Source organism: Dermatophagoides pteronyssinus, unplaced genomic scaffold (assembly GCF_027571235.1).
Source record: "Dermatophagoides pteronyssinus isolate colony J.1.1.1.1 unplaced genomic scaffold, Derpt_VIB-CSIC_2022.12 sq0001, whole genome shotgun sequence".
NCBI classification, from domain to species: Eukaryota; Metazoa; Arthropoda; class Arachnida; order Sarcoptiformes; family Pyroglyphidae; genus Dermatophagoides; species Dermatophagoides pteronyssinus.
Genome location: NW_027461525.1, coordinates 4,044,969 through 4,072,145, shown reverse-complemented (window position 1 = coordinate 4,072,145; position 27,177 = coordinate 4,044,969). Strand labels below are relative to the sequence as shown.

The 27,177-nt window shown below is 30.4% G+C and overlaps 7 protein-coding genes, 1 long non-coding RNA gene and 1 pseudogene across 8 annotated transcripts in view; 4 read left to right on the top strand and 5 right to left on the bottom strand.

The window, feature by feature from the left end:
• The first annotated feature begins 347 nt into the window (after positions 1–347).
• Positions 348–1,154, top strand: LOC113789208 (uncharacterized). The gene has a single exon (XM_027338711.2). It carries the CDS (start codon positions 430–432, stop codon positions 1,024–1,026), a length of 597 nt encoding a protein of 198 aa, XP_027194512.1. The 5' UTR covers positions 348–429; the 3' UTR covers positions 1,027–1,154.
• An 845-nt stretch (positions 1,155–1,999) lies between these two features.
• Positions 2,000–7,467, bottom strand: LOC113789195 (uncharacterized). The gene is made up of 5 exons (XM_027338697.2): positions 7,149–7,467; positions 5,942–7,088; positions 5,658–5,878; positions 5,450–5,580; positions 2,000–2,548 (listed from the first exon to the last, which is right to left on the bottom strand). The coding sequence occupies exons 1-5, from the start codon at positions 7,436–7,438 to the stop codon at positions 2,073–2,075; spliced, it is 2,265 nt and encodes a 754-aa protein (XP_027194498.2). The 5' UTR covers positions 7,439–7,467; the 3' UTR covers positions 2,000–2,072.
• Positions 7,468–7,532: 65 nt separating this feature from the next.
• Positions 7,533–9,848, bottom strand: LOC113789213 (uncharacterized). Its single transcript, XM_027338717.2, has 2 exons — positions 9,336–9,848; positions 7,533–9,269 (listed from the first exon to the last, which is right to left on the bottom strand). Exons 1-2 carry the CDS (start codon positions 9,730–9,732, stop codon positions 9,067–9,069), a joined length of 600 nt encoding a protein of 199 aa, XP_027194518.2. The 5' UTR covers positions 9,733–9,848; the 3' UTR covers positions 7,533–9,066.
• On the bottom strand, positions 9,759–10,618 carry LOC113797611 (modulator of smoothened protein). Its single transcript, XM_075823391.1, has 3 exons — positions 10,098–10,618; positions 9,971–10,014; positions 9,759–9,901 (listed from the first exon to the last, which is right to left on the bottom strand). Exons 1-3 carry the CDS (start codon positions 10,563–10,565, stop codon positions 9,853–9,855), a joined length of 561 nt encoding a protein of 186 aa, XP_075679506.1. The 5' UTR covers positions 10,566–10,618; the 3' UTR covers positions 9,759–9,852.
• Positions 10,619–10,622: 4 nt separating this feature from the next.
• On the top strand, positions 10,623–11,357 carry Bet3 (blocked early in transport 3). Its single transcript, XM_027347986.2, has one exon. The coding sequence runs from the start codon at positions 10,720–10,722 to the stop codon at positions 11,260–11,262; it is 543 nt and encodes a 180-aa protein (XP_027203787.1). The 5' UTR covers positions 10,623–10,719; the 3' UTR covers positions 11,263–11,357.
• Positions 11,263–13,403, bottom strand: LOC113797578 (TGF-beta-activated kinase 1 and MAP3K7-binding protein 1-like). Its single transcript, XM_027347984.2, has one exon. It carries the CDS (start codon positions 12,637–12,639, stop codon positions 11,338–11,340), a length of 1,302 nt encoding a protein of 433 aa, XP_027203785.2. The 5' UTR covers positions 12,640–13,403; the 3' UTR covers positions 11,263–11,337.
• A 2,011-nt stretch (positions 13,404–15,414) lies between these two features.
• LOC142645904 (uncharacterized) lies at positions 15,415–16,791 on the bottom strand. Its single transcript, XR_012846930.1, has 2 exons — positions 16,260–16,791; positions 15,415–16,177 (listed from the first exon to the last, which is right to left on the bottom strand). It is a non-coding gene; the product is annotated as an uncharacterized LOC142645904 (long non-coding RNA).
• A 250-nt stretch (positions 16,792–17,041) lies between these two features.
• LOC142645900 (uncharacterized) lies at positions 17,042–17,282 on the top strand (annotated as a pseudogene).
• Positions 17,283–18,408: 1,126 nt separating this feature from the next.
• The window catches only part of spen (spen family transcriptional repressor split ends), a 34,189-nt gene continuing 25,420 nt past the window's right edge, over positions 18,409–27,177 (top strand). The window contains exon 1 of the mRNA XM_027347989.2: positions 18,409–18,820. Coding sequence (XP_027203790.2) covers positions 18,738–18,820 — 83 coding nt within the window. The 5' untranslated portion in view covers positions 18,409–18,737. The remainder of the gene's footprint in view (positions 18,821–27,177) is intronic.

The window sequence follows — 27,177 nt, the reverse complement described above, 5'->3', positions numbered from 1 at the left end:
TTCCAAATTTGATGGTAATATTAGCTGGTTATATATATAATTGCCTCGCGATATGATCATTTTCAAATTGGTTGCTAAATGATAGTTTGTTGTTGTGGGTTGAAATCATGATCATGAAAAGTCATGATTATATCAATCATTGATTCATATGAATCAATTGGTGGAAAAAAAAATAGTAACGATTAGCTTCATTTTGTGGTTTATTTTTCTACATTACGCCCAAACTTTTTTTTTGTTTCGTATTTTTGTTGAAACATGAAATTAAATAAAATTATAACAGAGAAATTATGCTACAAAATACAACAAAATAAACAAAACAACAACAATGATCCTGAAACGATCACAAAATAAACATTTCATAACCAAATTGAACAGACTAGAAAATTATATATAAAATCACAGAATAGTGAAAAACAACAACAACAACACATGGCAAACGTTGGAGGTAAAATGATATCAAATAATTATAGTGTAGGCGTTGGTGGTGGTAACCATAAGAAAGAAAAACCAATTTGTAATATTTGTCGACAAGAGGAATCGTTCAAAAATTTAATATCACCATGTGATTGTAAAGGTACCGGTGGTTTTGTACATTTTGATTGTATAAAACGTTGGATTGAAACAAGCGGAAATGATCATTGCAAAGCATGTAATGTAATCTATAGGAAATTAAAAATGAGAAAAAAATCCGGATCATTTGGAAAATTTTATCATAAATCCGAAATTGGTATATTATATTCACATTTCGCATTATTCTATTTTACCATGTTTTTTATTTCACATTGGGCACAATTCCATAGTCAGATGGCATTTATTTATGGTTATCGTACAAGTGCACGGGTCATTACAGCAATCAATAGTTTTTATCTTTCATTTCATGTGATCACATATACAATATATTTGGCAACATTATACCTATCGTTTATAGTGTGGCAAAAAACCAATTTCGAAATTTTTGTTCAACGTGAATCGCCATCTCCATCATCATCATCATCACCAACATTATCGTCCAGGAATACCACTTGACACCGATGTGTATTCGTGTAAATGTATCTGTTTGTGAATTCGCAGAGTTCGAACAATTGCAATCATTTTCTTCATTGTTTTTTTTTGAGTAAAAAATAAAATAAAATAAATTCTAGAACTTTATCAAAGCAAGTAGAATTAAGTAAAAAAAAAAATATAAATTGCAAATCTGGCCTACCGTGTATTCTAAGGCGGCGGTCCCACTTGTATAAACTAACAAACAGACTAAACCGAAAAATGCACTGTGGAAGTAGAAAACGGGAAAAGTTTGCGATTTGACAAACTTTCGAGTTTAACATATCAAGCAAGCATGATCCGGCAAACTAGTTTTTTTAGTTTATACAAGTGGGACCGCCGCCTAATACAATTCTCTATGCTTCTTTTTTTTTTTTTGGTTAAAGTAGCTTTTAAAAAATTTATTCGTGAATTCTCTTTTGTTCTACAGCATCACAAAAAACCGTCCATTGATTTCCCTGAAGATTTGATGATGTCTGCGAGAATTCACACACACACAGACACAAACAGAAGCGCGTTCTCGATTCATTCATTTATTCGATTTTTTCTCTTCTTATTTTTCATTTTCATTCTTTTCTGACATCGGTCGCCAAATTGAAACTTTAAGAAGATTCTAATTTACAAAACCAAAGTTCTAGCAAAAAAGAAAGAGGTTCAAATCACAGAATCCCAACCAAAAGAATTGTTTTCTTCAATTATTTTCAAACATGACGACTACATTGATGATGATGATCCTTTTGGTGATTCTTTGGAGAAATTCGATTGATTTTCTACGTCAATTTCTTGTTAACAGCAAATAAAAATAAATTATTCTTCGGAATTGTTGAGCTAGTTTTCCAAGATATTTCCAAAATTCAGTTTCGCATTACTCTCTCTTGTAATCAAAATAAATAATATCGGTTTTTCCTTCAACAAAACAAAAATGACGAATCAATTTAAATAATAACGATAATCAACGTTTTTTTCCAAAATAGAAATAAAATTTATTTTCACAAAAAAAAATTCAGACAAAATATAATAGAATTTGAATTTCAAATTGGTTTCATTTTTTTCCTAAAGTTATTAATTTTTTTCATCGATTTTTTCACTTTAAATCCTTTTCGTTTGATTACATTAATTTTTTTGAATTTTTTCTGTTTTTTTCCATGGTCACCACCATTGATCGCAGCTTGAACATCCGTATTTTCATTAACTTTAGCCATTTTACTTGGACGATTGTTATCCTTCTGTTTTGCGAATTTGTCATTGTCATCCTTTTGATTCATATCATGATTATTTGGGTTGGCCATATTATTATTTCGTCGCTTTTTATTCTTCTTTTTATTTGCCTTGTTTGGTTTTGGTTGATTTTGATGATGCTTGTTGACAATTGGTATATCCAACTCATTATCAACCTCATCATCATCATCTTTTTCTTCGCCATTATTATGATTATTGTTATTATTCGAAGACCTATCTTCATCGTTTGTGGATAATGATGTATAATTGTTGGTTTGTTGTTTTTCACCTAAACATCAAAATTAACCAAAAAGAAAAAAAAGAACAATCATTATTAATGATATATAAAAAAACAAAAAACAAATATAATTAACAAATTAAGAAAGAAAGAAAAAAAATGCTTATCAGAATCTATTCAACCATATCAAGTCATATTCTTCAAACATTTTTCATACGCTAATTGTCCACATTGTCATCATCAAGCCATTTAAAATTCTGCGAATTTCATTTATAAAAAATAATCATCATAATCAAAAATGATAATCATAATGATAGTGATGACAACTGATGATGAAATACAAAGCGCTAAAACAAAACAAATAATAGAATGGTCATACAATAAATGAATACAATTCAAGAATAACAAACACACACAATGAAATAAAATTAATGAAAAAAACGACTATAACTATAATTTTGTATGATTTCATCAACATCAAATGGGCACCACCTTGCAATATCACATCAATCAATCAATGTCATAATCAAACAAAAAAAAGTGGGAGATGAAAATAGATTTTTCTTTTCATTCAATTTCTTTGAAAGAAATTATAACCTTGTCTATGGAAAAAAAGGAAATGGATCTCTAATACTTGAACATTTGATGGTAAACCTGATGAAAAATTACGATTGATATTTGAAATAAAAATGGAAAGTTTAAGAAGACTGGACATGAAAGGAGTTAAGCCAATACTTTTTCAACCGTATAACTAATATATTACTTAATTCAAGCTGAAAATGACATTACTTTCATTTGACGAAAATCCTGGTTAATGAAATCTCAATGGACAACAATCCTCAACATATGGATTTGGTCAATGTATGGCCCCAAGGATGGTGAAAATTTAAACATTGAATCACAGCATGAGGTTTTGATTAGCAAAAGCATCAGTGAACAACAACAACAAAAAAAGTCATTTCAATTTGCCAAAATTGTGATTAATCACATTCATACATAAACACCACATAAAATTAAAGAGAGTGATTGGAATTACAAGAGACTGAAAAACTTTCGACGACGACGACGATGTTTGAGACTTAAATTCATTTAATGAAAATAAAAATTCATATACCATTCACATTCAATAATTTTTAATAGGCAAATCATCATCATCAGTCATTCATATTCATGTCCAGGTGATGTCATACAAGAAACGAATGAAAAAATTCATAGCATGTTTTTCAAATATTGCATAATAATATCAATCTTATTCTCGATTATAATTACCATCATCATCATCATCAACAACAATATAAAGATGAGAGCTATATAGATTTTCAAGATATAAAGTTTCAACAATATAAATCATCAAAATGTCGCTTTTCATGTGTGTTTAAACGAATCTGTAAAAGAAATTCGTCCTGGTGGTTAATGTGGTTAATTAATTTTGCGTGTGATTCTATCCAAAAATAAAAATAAAATATTCAACTATGCCATCCATGTGTGTTTGTGTATCCTGGCATGGACATCGATCAAAGTGTAAACCATCTTTTTTTTATCAGTCATTCTGGGTCTAATCATCTGGATGGTTATAAATTAGTTAATTAAATGATATATAATGAACACAATCAAGCAAAAGAGTGATCATCAGATTCATGGTATTATACGTAATATACAGAACTACAAAAACAAAAGTTAAATTAAAAATTTTTTTTTGAAAAAAATGGACAGCGGTGTCAAATGAAAAAGATGATTCAATTAATCAAGAAATGAAGAAGAAGAAGAGAAAGAGATGGATAGGAATTTTTTTTCTTACTGTTGAATTGCATGAAAAATTCTTTTCACATAATGTCAAAACAAAAAATTAGCATAATTAATTTGAGAAAAAACAAACAATCAATGATAAAAATCAATCGCAAATGTGATAGTTGACAGTCAACATCAAATCAACATCATAAAAAAAATTTAATCAAAAGTCCAGATTTGACAAAGTAAACAATTTGACTTTTATGTTTATCTCGATAATTTTTTTACCCATTTGCGTTTAATAATAAAATCCAATGCATAATAAATCAATTAAATTTTCTAAAGCTGAGAGAAACTGTTTCTCAAATAAATCGAATATTTGTTCAGTTGAAAATATCTTGACAGAATTGAATTACATTCAGATAGGAGACATTAAATATTTAAAAATAATCATTACATGGACAAATAAAGATTTGAATTTAAATCATTAGTCCCATTGAGAAAATAAAATGCTAATTAAGAAAAAACCACTGTAAACCGAAACGATTGAAACCGGCCATTCATTTCAAATGAATGAACATCAATACAAAAAACAAAAGGCGAAAACAATCCTAAAATGAATCAAATGAATGATGACAGAACCTTGATTGATATGGTCAAATATTATAAACGAAAAAGATTCATTGATTAATATCATGGATATTTGAATCATCAATATTAACTAAACAAAACACGTTTCTGTGTGTAAAAAAAATCAAACACCAAACCTGATAAAGTAAAAGTTAAATGTTTGAACTATAAGATTGATTACTATCATTTTCAACAGTGTATAGAATAAACAAACACACAAAAAAATAATGAAAAAATGCAACGCTCACCAGGTTACTTGAAAACAAACACACAAACACATGGATCAAGTCTGATAATCATGAAATAGGATCATTGCAGTTGATTTGATTTTTTTTCTCCTCTATACGCGCGAAACATATCGAAAAGGAAAATAACAGAATTGAGAAAATAACTGAGAAATAATTTCTTTTCCGAACATTCAACTTTCAAGTAATTGACAAGGAAAAAATCTACAAAATCAAACCACCAACATAAAATGCTTATGTATGCACAATTGTTAATGCCTGATGTTTAATAAGATTATATCAAAACAATCGACGAATGAAATTGCTATTTCATCGACTAGCTTAATTAATTAGTTTAAGATAAACTTACCGTTCATTTCGGAAGGAATAGTATTGGAAAATTTTTGTAATTTAGCCACGAAAAAACCATCAGTATTGTTGACATGTGGAAATAATCGACGAGTGTATTTCATTGTCGGATGGAATCGTAATTCTCGATAGCTTTATTTGAAAAATAATGAAAAAATTTAAAATTTGGTAATAGATGCGCCATCTATAGTTGAATGATAAAATCTTACCTTGTAAAACCTTCGCGACCAAAATCAATGTTGATGGGTAACAGTTTAACATTACGTTTTCTCAGAGCATATTCGATGACCCATTCATTTTCTTCGATCAATACTGAACAAGTAGAATAGACCAATATACCTCCGGTATTTGAATTAGCATCAAGACAATCGATTGCGGATAAAATCAATTGTTTTTGAAAATATGAACATTTGAGAATATCAGCATTTGTCTTATCATATGAATAATATATTCTATTAAATTTCAATGATTACATAATTATTTAATAACTTACTTTGGTAGATTTGACAGCGGGATCTTTGCAAATTACCCCGGTACCAGAGCATGGAGCATCCAGCAATACTCGATCAAAACCTTTCATAATTTTCGGATATTTACGGCCATCATAATTGCTTACGATTGTGTTAACAATACCGAGGCGATGTAAATTGGCAGTCAAAGCTTTACAACGTTCTTTTTGAAAATCATTGGCAAAAATTATGCCTGTATTTCTCATCATGGCGGCTAAGTGAGTGGTTTTTCCACCCGGAGCAGCACACATGTCCAAAATTTTTTCATTTTCCATTGGTGCTAATGCCATGACTGGAACTAAAGATGCTGCACCTTGAAGCATATAGTGACCGGCTAAATATTCAGGAGTAGCACCGATAGGCACCTGAGAATCATAGATCACTAAGCCAACTTTTGACCAATTTCCAACTGGATCCAAATTGACCCCACGATTGATTAAAGCTTGTGCGAGATCACGCCGGCGTGTTTTTAATGTGTTGACACGAATAACCATAGGCCTTTGAACTTCACTGGCTTCAAGAAATTCTTTGAGCTCATCCAAGGCAAATAGATTCATGAATTTTGTCATCAAAAATTTATTATAATTATAATAAGAACAAAGATCTTGCTTCAAAACATGCATATAATCGTCCCTGGTTTTATCTTCTTGACGTCGATTTTTGAAATCGCTCAAAATAAAAAGTACATCGGATATTCGTTGTTTAAGCAACGAAATGTCGGGTGGTAAAGATTCATCAATTGAAATTTCAATTGAATCTGATACTTTCATATCGTACTGATCTTCATTTTTGTCATCATCTTCATTTTGGTCACTTTTCAAATCATTTTGTTGGTTATCTAATTCATTGTCGGAAATTTCAAATTCATCTTGTTCAATGTCATCGTTATCGTCATTATCATCATCGCTGTTAAAGAAAGTATTATCCATTTCTTCATTTAAATCTTCATTATCATCATCATCATTGTCATCGAAATCAAGCGATTCACCTTTCATAGCCTTCAATAAATTGCCATAATAACCAGTATTTTTCCTTTCCTTTGGATCCGATGGAAATGTTCTTTGCTCAACAAGATTTGAAGCGAATTTGACTCTTTTTTTACTGCTACTCTCGACATTATCTGCACTTTTTCTAATCAATCATAAAATAAAACAAAAATGTTATGATTGCAAAACATTTAATTCTGCTTACCTTTTGGAAATAGGTGTGATTGATTTATGGACATTCTTTTCAACATTTGATAGGAACAATTTAACATCGACTTCTCCTTGTTTTCGAGCTTTACGTCCCGGTCCTTTTGGTTGTTTGGTATCGAATTTAGCTTTACGACCCATGATTATTACGGTATGTGAAATAAAAACACGAAAGCATGTATGGAATACATATAAATTCAATAGGATCCTCACCACGTGTATCGGATTCTCGAAAAGATTCGATACAAGATGGCACTGTTTGTGGTGGTTTAGATTTGCCAATTTCATACGTTACTCGTTTCATTTTATAAATGGCGCCATAAATTGAACATAAAATTCAAATCATTGGCATATTCATGCAATAAATATTCAAATAAATAGATTGAATATATAAATCGGTTTTATTCTTTTTCGGTGTATAAGTATCATAAAAATAAGTACAAATAAGAAATGTAAATCGACAATAAAATAGCATCAAAATTCAAGGTTCTACAAAAAGAATAATAATCTCGTGTCCAGAGATCTTGATGATTCTACCAAATAAATGCGATAATAATGAGCAAAGAGATCTTGAGCGGCCATATTGAATGATCATCGATTATGAAGAGTTTAAGTAGATTTTCCCAGATATTTTTCATATTTGGCATCATCTTTCATTAAACTTTGATTTGCACGCTCAAATATAAATGGATAGCTGTTAAATTTTTGAATTCCAGTTGAAATAGCACATGATGGTGCAGCTATTAACGAAGCAGTAACCATTAACCAATATTTTGGATTCTTTTTCAATTGAACCCAAAGATTTGATCGTGAACATCGAGCAATGACATTACGTGGAATTACAATGTGACCCATGATCTATGAAAACAGTATCGAATAAAAATTAAATCAGGAAGAAAGAAATTCAGTCAATTCAAGTCGGCGTTTGACAATGTTGATTTAACCAATTGAAACTTTGTTATCAAATATTGATGTGACGTTCTAATTTATTGTCAAGTTTTGGCTTTATATACCTCTCTCTCGAACGAAACAAAACAACAACGATCCATGGATTAATGGCAAAATGAATACTTGTCAAAAAACAAACTTGTGTACAACATGATATATGAAAATTGTAAACAAAAATTGTTTACGTGATTCGTGAAACGCAATCAATAAGTGTTTTTTTAAAACTAAGTTGTTTACAAACATTCGCATAAACACAGACAGACAGACAGACATTTTGTTCCATTGGAATTTTATTGATTGTCATGAGTTTATTTTTCCATTTTTTGTTTCGTTTTGTTTCAAGGACATTTTCATTATCATCATCATCATCAAAAACATTCAATTATAAATGTTTTTGTTTTTTTTTGCTTCACTTGGAAAGATTCTGTGGACATAATCAAAAAAATAACATTGATAAAGTTATCATTTCAGGAAACAAAAATAGCATATCAAAATGAATTTCTTTTGTCGAAAATCCTTGTATACAAAATATCTTCGAAAATCTAATCAATCTCATACAATAACAAAATTATCAAATATTTTTTTTTTTTTGGTAAAATTTTCGGAACAAAGTATTTTTATTCATTTTTGATGATCACATTTGCTCGTATTCGAAACACGTTTTGTTGTTGTTATTGTCTGAACCTTGTTATTTAACTATGTCACATGACATGCGTATCCATAATCGTAAGTTTTTTTTTGTCACGAGGATTCTCTCAGAGAACATTGCAAAATGTTGGAAAATTGGATAATGGTGATGAACATCACGTATACCAAAGAAAAAGAAAAATATTAAAATAAAATGAAAGGGTTAAAGTGTTTTGAAAATGAAATTTTTATTTACATCCAAATGAAATGAAAAAATACTATTAAAATTAAAATTGGCACATTTTTTTTGATGCGAATTACAAAAAATTTATGTGAAAAAATTATATTTTTCGACCATTGCCCATTGTAGCGGAAATGGTATCGGAAAATGGTTTCAATAATGAATTGATATGATCCACCCAATTAGCAATATGATCTGTTGCGATTTCAATTGGTTTGGTAACAAAACGACGTACAACATATGGAGCAATCATATTTCCAATGTTTGAACTGAAATGTAATGGTACAGCCAATTCCCGTAAAGCTAAAATATAGAAAAATGGGAAAATTTTTTGTTATAAAATATATGAAAATTCGGGTTTTAACTTACCGGAATCACTAGGGATACCACCAGCATATTCACGAATCTGACCATTGAATGAATAAATTTTTCTAACCAATTTTTGGCTAATATCTCTGTTCAAAGTTCGTCCATAGTTGATTATAGCTTGTCTATAGCTATTCGGATTAAAAGCCGGTGCTGTCCAAACATTACCGATGATCGAGCAAACAAAAAGGATTGAAAAGAATTGAATTTTTGACATGATTGATATTTTGAGGAGAATAATTTTCAAAAAGTTGAAAATGTTGAAAATTTGGTTGGTAGAATTGATTGTTTTGAGGATGAATGTTGAGATTCGAATGATTTCAAAATGGTTTCTGGACAAGAATTTATACCCAAAAATCTTGCAAGGACCAGCGTTGACCAGCACACCACATACGCACATAGTTAGGGCTACTTGTAATCACGTTGATAATCAAATGATTATTTTTTATCAGTACTCCTTATCATTAACTCAGGTAACGCGTAATGTACTGCATTGTACGTTGCATGATAACGAAAAGGGTCAAAAGTTGAAAAAACAAAGCCTTGCTGCAAAAACTTCAGATATGGCACTAAAAAGATTTGAGTAAAATTTATGGTTTATTTTTGTAAGTAAAGTGTTGAAAATTTTATTAGCATACGTTATCCAAATGGACATGTTGAACAAAATATATGCTTGTCCGGCCTTAGTTAACCAAAAAAAGAAACGAGAGATAGAATTGAAAATCTAGTTTACGACAGTTATTTGTGGGAAAATATCATACTTACATAAAATGAACTCGGTAATTGAAATAGTTCACCTTTGATTTGATCCACAGAGAATCCCATCGGTATAAATAAGGATGCTAAACTAAAAAAGAACAAAGTGAAAAGACCAAACCATCGTCCATAGCGCCGAAACAATGGATTCCTAAATGATTTAATAAATGATATTATGGCTAATGTATCGAAAAAACAACCGATGATGATAAAAATGATAGCCAATTTCCAAGGCAATGGTGGTGAAAATGAAAAACATTTGTGTATCCGTTTTCGATTGATAATACAAGTCTTCCATAGACCGATTTGTACATCGCCTCCAACATTCGATACAATCCATTCCGGTAAAAACAATACAGAAAAAACAATAAAATCAACAATGGTGAAAAAAATTATCGAAATACTAGTATGATTATCAAAATTTCGAATATCCATTTTGTTTTTGGAACTCATCAGAAGGTTCCAAAATAGATCCATTTTAAAGCAAGCAATATTCCCGTAAACCTAGATTCAAACAGTCCAGAGTAAGTTTACAGAAATTATAAATACACGATTAAATGTTATTGTCAAAGAAACACCGACCGATTTAGAAAAAAAAACAATTTTAAAATTGAAATTTAATTTTGAAAAAATGTCCCGACAAATGAACAAAAATACTATTGAAACGAAAAAAGTGAATTCAGATTTATTTGTGTTGACATATGGCGCTACCATTGCTCAATTAGTGAAAGAATGTGAAAATGCTGAGGAAATCAACAAACAATTGGATAAAATGGGCTACAACATTGGTTTACGTTTGATTGAAGATTTTCTTGCTAAAACACAAATGGCCAGATGTCATGATTTCAAAGATGTAGCGGATAAAATTCAAACTGCATTCCGTATCTATTTGGGATTCGCGCCAACCATAACAAATTGGTCAACAGCAAATGATGAATTTTCGATCATCATCGATAATAATCCTTTGACCGAATATGTTGAACTGCCTGATCATTTGGGAAATCTAAGATATTGTAACATGCTTTGCGGTGTTATACGTGGTGCATTGGAAATGATTCAAATTGAAGCACAGGTTTATTTTCTACAAGATTGTCTTCGTGGTGATCCAGTCACCGAATTACGAGTAAAATTTTTGAAAAAAATGGAAGATGCTTTGCCAATCAGTGAAGATTAATTCGTTTGTTTTTCAATAAATTTTTTTTAATTAATATTTTGTAAATAAATTATAATAAAATCATATAAAAATTAATTAAAAAGAATCATAATCAATATTATGTTTTTTCAATGCTTCAATTAATGGACCAAAATCAACATAAGCATCAATCTCTTCTGGTTCTCGTTTTGAATTTCCTCCTGAATCATTTGATTTAGATGGATCAAGATTGACATCATCATTCATGATGATTATCGGTGTGGTTACCGTTTTAACTGCTTTCGAATCATGATTAGCATCGTCATCAGTATCATGATCATCTGTCATTGGTGATGATGGAAACAATCGTATCAATAGGATGGGTTTCGAATGAAGCAATTCTTGTTGTTCATGTAGATTTAGATATTTATGAAATATATCTTGTAAAACTAGATCAGGAACATTTTTGAGATCATTTTGTTCGGAAAGTTTATTATTAATCATCAACGATAGATCATCGAGAACATTTTCACAATTTGAACATTGTTGTAGTGTCTGAAATAAACTGGCCGATGCTAAAATCAAAAATTTACATGAACTATTAATACGAATGGAATTGAGACTTGGTATCGAAAGAATAGGATCGCTTGTTGCTGTAGATAAAACGGAATATTTTCTATAGGAATTTTTAAGTCTTAAATTTCCTAAACAACGTGTTAAGGTCATATTACCGATCCTTTGATTTGATTTTAAAACTTCGGTTTCAATCGAAATACTTTCCAAACGTTTCAATTCATTTGGATTGCTTAAATCATGACGAGTTGATAATTCTTGTGATCGGATTTGATCATTATGTTTTGAACAAAGTATTGCTCGTGCATCACCAATATTGGCCACATAAATTTTCACTTTATTTATAATAGTTATCACACAGGAAAAGCCAAACGATAATTTCTGCGTATATTCATTCAATTTTTGTTGAATTTTTGGATATTGTGATGAATCTGTACCGCTTAATGTTAATTCTAAAGCCGTTTTTTCACTTAATATTTCATCCATATGTTTACGAATTAATTGTTCAATAATATAAAATGTTTCGAGCAATATATTTTCATAACATTCATCTTGATCGAAATCTTTTATCGAATTAATACGTTCCATTAATTCGATAGGAAAATATGAAAAAACTTCCGAAAATATTTTCAGACAATGTTCATCATTTGAATCACCATAATTGAATCCGGTAAGAACACCATAAATATAATGATTATTGTGATTAAGTGAAAAATGTTTCTGTGGTGATTTCGAATCATTTGTATCCAAACGAATCGTCTGATGTGAACAAACGGCAGTGAATTCATCATCAATTAATTCATCGGCCCATGTTCGAACCTCATCATCTTCGGATGAAAGCAACATTTGTAAATTTGTGTGTGGAATATAATAATCTTATTTTCAAAAACAAACACTTGATTGATTGAAAAAAATCGATTTGATATTATTAGCGAAAAAAATCAACAGGTTTAGTTAAATATTTTAGTGTTATAAAAATTTCATTAACAGTCAAAAAAAGCAAACACACAATCACCTGATAATATTATCTCATTTCACATATGGCATATTGATGGCACTGATCGAATTTAATGATGAAAAAAAAATTCCTAAGAATTTCTGATTCCAATTAATAGATGGCGATTACTGATCCATTATTTTTAGTTTAAAAATTATTTCGGGGAGTCTTATTCTTCTTCGAATATTTGAAAGCTAAATCCCATATCGTAAATGTATATTTTTTTTCACTTCTATCTTCTATTATCTTTGGTCTGTGTATACGTTATATATTGCTATGGTTACCCAATACTAATGAGAGTTGGTTTCAAAGAAAGAAAATTGTGTTATTGCATTCAAATATAAAAAAAAATGCTATTTATCTCTTGGAAAAAAAATCACAAAAACACAACCATAATAATCTACAGTTTTTAATTTGCTTTGATGAGCAGAATGAAAAAAACTTCCAACAAAAACAACAACTAAAAGAAATTAATGGACTCGTCCAAATCTAATGATTCGTCGTATTGAGAAAATGCTCCTTTTTTATTAAATTTCATATGGTTGTTTTTAACCTGGGCCATTTGGGCCAGGGCATGATAATGATGATAATGGTGGTTAAAACAAGTTTTTCATTTATTTCCATAGCAACTATATAATGTAGATAATGATGAGAGAAAATATTTACATCCAAACTTCATTTTTTTCAATTCCATTCACTGGGAACGATTTGGAATCCCAAAAAAAAAAAATCATTCATTTGAAAAATATAAACCTCAAATTCACTGTATTTTAATTTTGTATTGCGTCGTATTTTTGAAAATATTTTTGTGTGGGTGTTGTGTTTGTGCATTTTATATTAAAATAAAAACTGGAAATACTGGATTGTTGTCAACTTGTTTTGCCCATAACGCTTGACTGCATTTTTTGTTGTTGATGATAACAATAATTGGAAGTTGAGATGCGGGGGGATGTTGAACGAAATGTAGAATTGCGAATTGAAATTTGAAGGGAGGGATTTATTAAGGTTTTGTGAGTATATTGTGTGTATTTCGCGAGCGGAGGGAGGAAAAGAACAATTGAGGTGCCTGAATAGGCAGATCCATGTAAATGTTCTTATTTTGTTAGAAGTTTTTTTTTTGGTGTAGCTGTTTGTGATCTGTACTTTCAATGCTGATGTAGAGCATTTTTTTTTGTCGTCGTTGTTACTGGGAAATTGGCCAAATCAAAGAAAAAGAGCACCATCGAACTGCAAATCCAACAAAACGACGCCATCAAAATCATTTTCATTCGTTATTTAGCATTTGATGGTTGTTGATGGTGAATTGGATTCAGATTTTTTTTTGTTTGATTCTATTTTCAAGAAATGAATATCTATTCGATTGTTGCAAAAATCTATCGATAATTTCGATTCTATCATCTAATTACCGGTCCGCATATCTGGATTCAATTTTTTTTTGATTCAAAGAAAAAAAATCCAATTTTGTCCTCCATATTCGTTTCATCATCGTTCCATCAAGAGCGAATTTTTCCATAAATTCTTGATATCGTGATGATCATCTAATAATATCTTCGAAAAACGACCTTTTTGATTAAAAAAATATATATAATTTCCGCTTTTCGATTCATTCTAACCGGCCAATTCAAATTGTATGATGTGTGTACGTGGATTTTTTTCTCTTCGTGTATCTAACTGTGTTGGTGCCTTTGATTTTCGACCCAATAAAAAAAGAAAAAAGTAAATTATAATTCAAAAATTTACGTATTCTTTTTGTGTATGTGTTCTTGAAATTCTTGTGATTCGTAATTCGGCACCTTCACGGCGAAAAAAAACGAACTTTGACATATAATTTTGAAAAAAAAATTCTTGTGGCTCAAGTGTCGCCATCTGTTTTTCAATCATGGAAGTTTTATTGCATTTTTTCTCTGATATGTTGGCTGAATACAAATGCAATGATGATGATGATGATGATGATGATTGAGATAACGGAAAAATTCCATATATAGCAGAATATATTGTGTATTAGTGTATGTGTTGCGCATTCACTTATTTCATCCATATATAATAATACTTGTCAATTCTATAGTTGTTTTACGTAGTTTGTCATCGATTTTTTTCAATTATATTTATTGAAAAAATGAATGAATGAATGAATTGTGTAATGCGCAATTCAAAGATCAACTGTATATCAGTAATGAAAAATGACGAAGCAATCAGAATTATTTGGAAAAGGAATTTACCAAAACATATACACAAACACACATAAGGACAGATAAAATAAAGTGAAATCGGAATTGAGGAAACAAGCGAGCACTTTTTTCCAATTTTCTTCATTTTACATTTATTCATTCTACAAAACACAGAAATAAACACACACATTCATTATTGGAAATGATGATGATAAATAAAATGAAAATTTCTACTTGATTTAACTCGACATAAATATAACAACAACGATATTCGATAATGATTGGAGATTGAAGAAATAAAATCTTTGGAATTGGAATCCCCCATTCCCGAAAAAATTGAACAGAATATTAAGATAGAAACAGTTTTTAAAAGGAAATGAGTGGTCAACACATATCATTCAACAAAACAAAACAAAAATAGGAAACATTTTTGGAAAAAAAATGACAAAAATATCATCATCATCATCATTATTATTATGATTTAAACATCAACAGGAAATTCGTTTCCATTATAAACTAGAAAATACGGAATTGATATCCCAAATCAAAACAATAAATGATTTTTTAAAAAAATATCCCCAATATCAATATTGTTACAGATGTGTATTTGTGTTATTAAAATGAATTGAATCGGAATTGTATGCGGCCATATTTTCGAAAAATCAACATCATTTCATTGAATTTTGTTTTTGTTTTTGTTTTTCGCTTATTTGCATTACGATCAAAAAAATAAAAACATAGCCACATTTAGATCGACCGATTTTTAGATTCAATTTCGATGTGATATTTAGAAAATTAGGAAGTAGATGTTGTTTTTGGATTTGGATGTATGTGTTTTGATAGAAACTGTTGTTGTGTATACAACAACATCGGTTGTCGTGGTTTTTTTTCTGGTTGATCTATGGTATGAAAAAAAAATTGTCATGTGATTTATTTTCTTCTTCTTCTTCTTTTTCTTTTGCCATTTCGAATGACACCACCATCCATATACACATCGTCGTCGTCATCATCATCATCATCATCATCATTATCAACAACAAACAACCATGATTGTCGTTGATGTATGAATGGAGAGCTATACTACTGAAATCTTCAATCTTTCGAACCCAAAAGAACAAACAAAATATTTGGCTTTCATAGAAATGATGGTTGATGGCTGATGGTTGATGTAGAGGATTGGATTGCAATCGTGGATTAGATGGATGAAAAAAAATTGAGTCTAATTTAGGATTGTGTATAAAAGAAAGGAAAATGATAACAATAACAATAAAATACCAGAGGCAACAACAACAAACACATACGGAACAAAATAAAAAATTATCAGAAACAATGATGATAGCGCCCATTATCAACCAGAAAACTTGAATTATCTGAATTTTTTGTTTTGTTTGTATGTTACATATGATTCTAAACATTATTGACATCATAATCAGCTATGATCTGATTCATCTGTTTGTTTTTCGTTTAATTATGGAACGTCATCATTTACTAAACAATAAGAGGCGGAAATTAATTGGAAATTTTATTGAAGGTGTATTCTCTGTTTTTTTTGTTTTGATTACTAACAATAATAACAAAATGAATTATGATTTTTTTTTTGTTCATTTTTTGGAAATCAATGACAAAATCTGTTAAACTATCAAATGAGAATCTAAGGGAAAAAATGGAAATTGATTTTATTCGAAAAAAAAACTATTATATCAGAATGAAAAAAAATGATTTTGAATTTGAAGAATTTGCGACGCAATATAATTTTTTTTCTTTCATTTTGTCCAACATTCAAAATCATGAATTCAAAATGATGGGGTTTTTTACAATGCATGCAACGTGAAAAAAAATGTTCAATCATTATCCGATGATCGAATGCTATGACCGTCACAATGTTGATATCCCCTTGTTACGTTTATTTTATCCATGTTTGAATATAACTTTTCTCTATTCCGTTAGCATATGAATCCAAATGCTAGCAGTATTATTGCTCATCGAAATTGGAAAAAATAATTCTGATTAATTTTGATGCTTCTACCTTTGAACAAAACCAGGATAATGTAAAAATGAAAACAACAAATGATATGCTGGATTGATGCGGGGATCCAAAGGTGGAGCCTAGTTTTTGATTGCTAACAGCATCGGTATATGTTGTCGCAAAAGTTCATTGATGTTCAGTGAACCACTGCCATTTATGAATGAAATTTTGCTGCTAGTATTTTTTTCTACTATTGCCATTCGTCGTAAGGCAAATTTTTGCAGTATCCTCAGTCTCCGTGAAGTCGACATTCTGTCTAATAGTAGTGGTGTTTTTTCTTGCCGCTTAAAATTTTCATCGTAATCGTATCCTTTTTTCTATTAGTTTTTTTTCATTTCATTTGATCTCGTTTAATTGTGAATCGTATGGGCTTTCCGGTTTGTTTTTTTCGATTCTTAAATTCGGGTAATTCACTAGAATATCGTCAACGATTTCAATTCATCACCGTTAATTGAGTTTTGTGAAAAAATGCCACATGTGTTAAATCTTTACATCCGATTTTGTTAGTTTTGTTCGAAAATCAAACGTTGAAATATTCAACAATCTTCAATGTGAAAAAATATTGTGTTTGTTTATGCCCAGGCCTCTAATTTTGTTGCCCAAATAAATATCAAATTTATTCGAGTCAAAATTCCTGTGTTTTTTAATCGATTAAGTTCTGTGACTGTGTTTCAGTTCTAAATCACCAAAAAAAAGGTGTATTTGTGTGCAAAATAAAAGCTGGTTAAAGTGTCCATGTTTGAGTGTATTATCGATGTTCTTTGATCTCTTTTGTCATCATTTTTTCTATCAATTTGATCTATTCTATCCCTTTTAGTGTGTTTATCTGTGTATGTGTTTTTTCAAAGAGCCGTGTTGGTTGCTCTATTCGATTTATTCATCATCAACAGTGTCTTTGTTTGATATCATTTTGTTGTGTTTGAAATGTGGTCCCTAAAAATCGGCTTATTGTGTATAAATAAGCCTAATTCATACATAGTTATGTTTCAGCTTTTATTTCCATCCAATTCTTTGATTAATTGACGATGGATCTTGTCGCAAACATCGATCATCATCACCTATGCAGTCATATACAACATTCAACGTTGAATAACAACATTATTGCAACAATAAAATTACCAGGAATAAAACAACATCCTCATCATTACCATCATCATCAACACCATCATCTATTTTACTCGACCAATAACACCCAATCTAAAATTTGGATCAATCATTCATCGAATGATAATTTATGTGTTGAGCCTTCATCATCATCATTCATATTTGTTGATTCGCGATAAAATTTATGTTTCTTTCAATCAAAAGTTGTTTTTTATTTCATCCGTTCATGTTTAACGAATGATATAATTCTTTTTGTGTTGCACATCTATCTTTGTTCATCTTTATAAACTAGAAAAACTTTACCAAAAAAGGTCCCAGAGAATATACATAGATCACACACCCGTATAATCAAATTTACTCGATGAATCTCGTCATTTGGCCGTACGAGAGAGATGTTCTCCATTATTGCCAACAATCTAATAGATGTTGAGACATCCTCATCAGGTCCTAAGCGTCCACAGGCAGAATTCATCTTTTATGTTCGAAATATCAAGCTTCAAGCGTTTGTTATTATCAATGCAAACCATTCAATTAATCGAAGACCAAACGACGAATCAGAATCATTATCAAAATTATCAGGAAAGCTTGAAACAACAAAAACGACGACCACTGGCGCCCAAAATAATTACAAATCACCAATACCACAACGATGGTGAGGGAGACAAGGCATCTCTGGGTAGGAAACTTACCGGAGAACATACGAGAAGAACGACTCATCGATTATTTCAAACGGTATGTGTTGAATTACGTTTCTCTGTTTAGAATTATAAGTGAATTAAGGTTATAGTTATAAGTGTGTTTGAATTTTTCTTTTACTGGTATTATATCTGGTCCATGATCCAGAATGAGAGATGTTGGGTTTTATTTGAATATTATTCAATTGTATTTACATATGATGATGGATACATGAGCATAGGATTCATTAATCGAATCGAATATCTTCTCTCGACATTCTCTGGTTAATCATGTTCGTCATCGATGTATTTTCCATCTTCATCATTTATTATATGCTTTTAATGATGATAATAATAATAATAATAATCCATACAACTGAGCAATGTTTATACTCTTCCACCACCATCATCATCCTCATCATTATCATCAACACAACCACCACTGTTTTCGTCTCATTTCATTCTTTTTTCTTCTCTTTTTGAGTTGCCTTTTGTTATTGTGATCCTCATCAGCATCGATATCAACAACACAGCAATGAAGATGATGATTTTATCCATTCCCATCTGTGTTCCAGCATTCATATATCCAGCAACAACAACAAAAACTGGTGAATAGACAATGAATGATTTGGTGTGTGTGTGTGTGTGTGTTTATAATGCTGATGTGGAGGTGGTCATGGTCCCACAATTATGCCCAGTCACTAAGGGTGGCTGAAATTCAACATCGATAAGAGCAACTTGGATATAAAAAAAATGTTCATGTGATCCCCCTAGTTTTCGGGAAAGAAGAGAAAAAAAGCTTCCCCCATCGTCATTTATTCGCCTCTCTGTTTTCAACTTTATTATTCGTGTCGTTTTTTTATTATATTTCTTTTTGAATGTAATCTATACACAGCTGGCCCAACCACCATCACCAATCATCATCCACCACTGCCATTACACATATATTATTCCCTCCTGGCTGCTTATTTCTAACCAAATCATCATCAACAACAGCGATATCATGAGCTATCAAAACTCCACCTATGTATCCTCATTGAATAGGCAATGTTTTTGCCAAACACATTTATATCGAAACCACTCCACCTCTCACGTGTCTATTCCATTATAAACACACCAAAATAATGAGAAAAAAGAGAGAGAAAAAAACATCAAAAACAAAATTCAAGTAATGTTTGAGAACGAATAAAATATCCAGTCAGCCAACCATCAATCGGAAAAGAGAAAAAGAAGGTTGGCTGTAAAAAGCAATCAAACTCCCTCCTGCTGCTGCTGTGTTGATTGTGTTATCGATGATGAGATGAGAAATGAACTAAACATGTATAAGTTCTCTTTATATTTTCGACTCCATTGAGAGCATGCGTTTTTCTGTTTTGTTAGGCCGTCCTTTGGATGTGCCTATTCTCCCTCCGTGTTTTTTTTTGTTGATGATAATATTATATTACGGCCTTTTATGACATGCGTAGATGAGACAAACTTTTTTGCCATTCATTTGGATTGAAGTTAGGATGGCTGAAAAAAATGATGATTGCTTGTTTTTTTAAAAATATATTTCCTCTCCCACTTCTTCTTGGTTCGTTTGATACAACGTCTTTCGACAATAATAACGTTTTTTGTGCTTGTTCCAACTCAGCACATTTCAACTGAGTATATGTTGTTATATTATTTGTATTTTCGCTACAATTCGTTTCATGAGTCAAGTTTGTCCTGATTTAGGGATGCCAATGTTGTTGTTGTTGTTGTTGTTGTTGTCGATGTCTATGTTTCGTATTTTCTTTCATTCATCTCTAAACATTGAAAATGAAATAGACAAAACAAAATCTCTTTAGTTTCCATAATAAATAGATGTATACAGATAATATGGAATCGGATTGAAAAAATTGAATGAATCTCTGGTCATCGTCATTTCTAGTATACTAGAATGGAATGAATAGAATTTTTTACAAGCATATGATGAATGGCATGAATTTTTTCCCATTTTGGATTCAATGCAAAAGAAAATCCTTGATAATAAAAAAAAACTTTATTTTCTCATTGGAAATGGAATCAATATTATGAAAAGAAAACGACTGGATAATATTCGGAATAGCCGGGTTTTCCCGAGCTAATGCTGACTATAGTGAATCACAAAAAGAAATGAATCAAATACAATACCAGAATTATTCTTCTGAATCACGTGCTTGCATGCGCGTTTCATAAAAAATTAGAGCTTTCATTTGTTGTTGTGACTACCTACTTATTTTTTTGTTGTCGATCTCCAAGAATATTTCAGATGGAATTTCCTGGATTTTTGACATTTTCAAAGACAGAACATACTTAGAAATACATACACAAACACACACAAAAGCATAAATTCCAATCGTTTTTTCTGGTGATGCATTACCATCATAGGTTGGAGGCTGATTCTTACAAAACAAAATAACGGCGCATTCGTTAAATTGCATTTTTTCTTTTTCTCGATTCTTGTCGTCCTGTTTTTTTTGTTGGTTGTATGTGTTTATTTTTCGATGGAAAAAAGAAGCCGGCAAATTCATTTTATTTTTCCTCTTCCTCATGCTGATTCGTGTTGTAAGTGTATTTGTGTAATAGCAAAGGGAAAATGTGTTTGCTTTTGGGAATTACTTGGTTAGATTGGCTCCATTCCATCATTCAAGTAGCATCATATTCGTGTATACATTTATTCATTCATTCATTTATTTATAAAACCCAAGACCAGAATCAATAGTTGAAGCTAAAAATGTAATATAAAAACAAGAAGCACAATTCTAGTTTGACGTTTACAGTTCATGCTCGTTTCAATTTTGTTTGTGTTGGAATTATATAAAAAAAAGTTTATTTGTGACTAGGCGCATCAAGAATAACAAGGAACCATTTTCTCTATATTCTATCTAATATCACAACCATTTGTGTATATGCGAAAATGAATGTGGAATGAAAATTTTTAACTCAATGGATAGCACAAACAAACACACACACACACACACACATTACACAGAAAAGAATAATAATAAGATGGTACATCTTTGGCATTAAGCCGTTCGGCATTCATTCATTCTTATGATAAATACTGTTCACATCTTTTTCTCGTTTAAATCTCATATACAGAAATTCGTTTTTCATTGTATATTTGATTTTTTTTTCTTGGTTGGTTGGTTTGTTATGGCTCCTTCTTTATCATTGTCATCATATTTTTTCTTGCAGCCAAAATTAACTAAATATAGTCTGGCGTTTGAAGCAATTGCATTGCTGAGCTGAATTTTTTTGTTTGGTTCGTTGCTTATATGTTGTGTGTGCATAGGATATTGGCGTCGAGGATATTGCGCCTTTTATACTTATTGCAAAATGCATTTTCTTGTGTATATATTGTTGTATATACCATTATATTATCATCATTTTTGTTATCATTTGTCTGCTATTTTTCGTTTGTTCGTTCGGTTGTCATGTCGTTTTCCCATCGAGTTTATGTATGCGTGTATGCGTCGATTTGGCTCCCAATTTGATTGGGCTGAAGAAGAAAGAGAATCAGCCAACCAGCCAAGTCCACGCTATCGAACCAGAAAGTAGAAAAAAGAGCCCTTATAACTTTACCAACACAACTGAAAACAACCAGCCATCCATAGCAATAATACATTAAACCAAAATAAGAATACCAGTCAGACAGCATTGTGCCAGTGCCAGGGTTTTTTTCATCATCATCATCATAATCATCATCTTTTTTTTTGGTGGGCGCCATTCTCTTCTATGCTGGTTTGTGGGGTATAGCTCTGAAGAGAGAGAAATAGTTTCATGTTCTGATATCTTTTGGTGGCTGCAAGTTTGCCATTATCATTATCTTTTTTTTTTTGCTACGAAAAAAATATTCATCTCGCTCTCTGTTTCTCTAAACACAAATTGCTCCACTTTTATTTGGGAAAACTATGTGTCTGTATATGTTACTTTCTCCATGAAAACAAATAAAAATGAAACGCCACATATAACGGAACAGAGACGAAAAAAAAAGAATTCAACTTCCAAAATGATTTTTTTCCTCATCTCTCTGTTTCTGTGTTGAAGCCAGAATTCGGTTTTTTTTTGAAAACTTAACTTGAATCCATTTTTGTTGAATTTTTTTCCTTTTGAATGCTTGTGTGATGTGTGTTTGTCATTTAGTTTTCTTTTCCATTACTAATCCCGCTTTCAATTACTCCTTTTTTTGCCATCATCATTTTCGTCATTTTGTTTTAGCTTGAGGGGGTTCAATTTTCAATTTTTTTCAATTCCTCAAAACTGGTTTATATTTCTGGTTGTTGGTGTTTTTTGAGTGATTTCTTTTAGACAAACACACAATTTTTGACAGTCATTTTTTAGACAAGTTGTTCATCATTCTTAAAAGAAGTTTAAGAAAAAAAAATAACAGCAGCTGTGATATGGTGAAATACACTGAAAACAAGAGATAGATAAAAAAGAGAGAGGCAGAGAAAGTTTGAATTTCCCAGGACCATTTGGACTCTCGTATTGAAATAAACGTTATAACGTTGTTGACCTCGGCCGAATTTCCATGGTTTCATAGTAGATTTATTCATGGGTCAGCACCTGTCAAACCGGTCGATTTTATATTGCTATTCACATTTTCTTTTCTTTTCTTTTGTTTCTTCGATGCACTTGACTTGAAAAAAACTTTCAACCACCATTATCCTCATGATCATCATTAACCAGTAAACCGAATTGAAATAATTTATATTGTTCCAATCATTTATTTTAACAGTATATTATTGAATAAAGATTGTTGAGAAAATTGATTTTAATAGAAAAAATCTTTTACCTTTTTTTCAAAGTAGCGGTGTTTGTATGGCTCCAAAAAAATAAAATAAAATGATATCGAAAGGGATATAAATTCTTAGATAAATTTATCGAAAACATTTTACTTTGAAACCATAAAAAAATGAGAATTCGATTAGTTTTGTCATCATAACCAAAATTACACGACAGATAACATAAGATATGCCGTTACCGTTACCAGACTATATTCTAGAAATCAACATCAGACATATTTTTATCTCATTAAGTGATTATTTTCATACTAGCATTGCAAGCCATTGGCCATTTGCTTCGTCTACTCCAGTAGACGAAGGCCAAGTCCAATGCAAGCCAGCCATTTTTTTATGTAAAAATCAAAAGACCCTTATAAATAAAAAATGAAAGCCATCCATTTTTCGAGCATGCGCATTGAAATAGAAAAAAGTGTTTCGTCTCAGCCAGCCAGTCAGTGTTTTACTTTTTTATGTTATTAGATTTGCATAAGTTATCTTCATTATTTTTATTTGTACATTGTTGGTTTTAATAATATATCACATACAATAGTAATATTAGGTACAGATTGTCGCTAAAACTTATCAAACATACATTACAACAATACATGTGATATGTACAAATTTTTTATTATTTTAGTTATGATGTATGTATTTTCTATATTATTACAAAACACTAATGAAACATCTTACAACAGTAACCAAATATTCATTTCTCTATGTGATTCTTTTCTAAACTAAGATGATGATTTTTGTTGTTTCATTTTGTTTAGGCGAAACATTTGTATTTTTTTCATAGATTAATAAATTATGTTACATTTTTTTTGGAATTGTTATTGTGAATATAAAATTTTCTCTTTATAATTGAATATTGTGTGTAGTATTGTAACAGTACTAATTGCCAGTGCCATTATAGATATCGGTTAATCTTATCCTGAATAAATCGGTGCATATTATTATAATGATTGTTTCATTTATCACTCCCACACACAAAAAAAAACAAAACAAAAATTCATAGAATCGTTTTTCATGTTGATATTCGTTGAGTATGATTCCATTATTTCTCAAGATTCCATTAGCTTGATTGTTGTTGTCGTTATTATCGTTATTATCGATGAAAAAAAATGATGATGGTGAAATTGAAACATAATAAATGTGTTATGGAATGGATAGAATGCAAATTGATTCTACATAGACATTATTATTATTTTGCAATCAAATGGAAAATGGCTGGCTACCTGGTTTGTCGATAAATAAATATGAATTAGATTCAGACACAACTAGACCATCCTTATTATCACCTAAAAGTATATAAAAAAAATACCTTCATACTTCTGTATTGGTAATGCGAAGGATGTTTTGAATGTTAAAATTATGTTTGGCTTTATAATTTTTTGTTTTCGTAATTCTCTCTCCATTCCAAAGCCAATTTTCCATTTGGAAATGAAATGAAAAAATAGCCTGAACTAATATACGATACATTTTTTATATCTTGGGTATATATGTGTTTGTGTATCCATTTGGCTTTTTCTGATAATGATGATGATGGCTGTTGTCGTTATTCTTGTTTTTCTTTTTATCCGAAAGGCTTGTTTCGGGAAATTTTCTGTTGTTGTTGTTGTTGTTATTGCTGTTTAAAGTTGACGGATGATGATGATGATGATGATTACTATATTCAACCAGACAGTCATGCATGTATTTATATAATTTTTCTCTTTATTGATGATTGTATTGCTTTCTTGCTATATTTTTTTCTGAACGAATCAACAACAACAACAAAAGTCTATGATTTGATTCGATGTGTGTCTAATATGAAATGAATTTATCAGCAAAAAATAGCGAGAATTGAAGAAAAAAAAATACAAAAATGATCACATTGGCTATATATTTAAATGCATAAAACAACAAAAACAACTACTACTATCAAAACTTCGAATGAATGAATACGCAATCCAGCTAAGCAATTTCATTATCACGATTATGATGCCAATATTACAAAGTTCGGCGTCATAAGAGAGTAATACTCTTTTTTTTTCGTTGTACATTGGCTTCTACATCATCATCTTGAGTAGTGTGTCTTATTCATTTTTTTCTCTTCAATTTTAAATTCATAGTCGTACGATTCTTTCACATTTCAAACAAACAAACAAACCTGTCTTTGAGAGTTGTGATTGGCGTTTTAGATATTTTTTCTTACTCTTTTTTTTCTCCGCTGATATATATTCAAAAACATTGAGAAAAAAGTAGTTTTCACCCTAGCCGCACACTTGTTTGAACCCTATTTACCCCAACCTGATTGACAATGAAGACTTTGGATTGATGTCGATGATGATGATGATGATGAAAAAAGTATCATATTCGACAAACGAAAATTTTCGAATGCCTCATCGTTTTCGCTGTTTTTTGTGTGTATCGTTGTTCAGTGTTGTATATTTTTTTCGATTCGTAGTAGTACAATCATCATTAGTTTCTGGTTTTCAATGATACTATTCGGTTGGATGATGATGGCTTCGGCTGGATGATGATGATGATGATGATGATCCCAACAAAACAACAACGATGATGACATATCGAAAACAAACGGTCACTGACCACCAAAGCCATTATCATCATTATTCGCCACTGCAACTAACTGGTGTTGTACTATGTTGTTTTTTTAATGTTATGATTATGATGATGATTATGCATCAACATCGATGGAAAACTCATATCAAATCGAACCTATGAATATGATAAGACACCGACAAATATTCATCTCATTTTAATCACAGTTTTCAAACAAATTCTTTGTTATTCTTTCATTTACGGAATGGATCTGTCATTGTCACTTATGTTAATTGTGAACAGATTGATTATTTTCGCTTCAAACTGATTTTTCAAACATTTGAAATCTAGTTCATTTCATTCAAATGAATCTGTTTATGACGATATTGTTGAATCAAAAAACAAAAATTACAGTTAATTCTGAATATTAATTATACGAATAGATGAATATTATTTATAACGATGATGATGATCATAATTACATTTACACGATAAAAAATAATTTCCATTTAATGAGGATTTTATTATATCGATTAAAAACATGACTATCAAATAAGCCATTAATATTTGAAAATTTCACATTCTTTATAATGAAAAAAAAAATCCAAGCTGATAAATCGATTCCATTGAATCGGGATATTTGGTTTTATAAATAAAGTTTTTTCTTCTTTTGATGATAATTTCAATTAGATTTGCTTTAGGTCGTCATTAAAATCTTTGTTAATATGTCTGCATATATGATTATGATTGTTGTTTATTGAACTGATCATCGATTGAAATTAATTGAGAAATGTATATCAAATATGTAGTGTAACATTAAATAAATAAAAATTTGAAAAATATAGCTACCCCTTCATATTTGGCAAGTTTAATTCGTTTTTATTAAATTCATCCATCCAGTCTCTTGTGGCTCCAATGTCAGTTGTTGTTTATTTATGTGTACAATTTTTATTTTTTCTTTAGCATCTATGGCTTCCATCATAGACTTGGCTACTTGCCAAACCTGATATATAAGAACACATTACGTGCTAAACTGAACCAGAATATCTTAATAGATATATAAATACACACACACCAATATTTT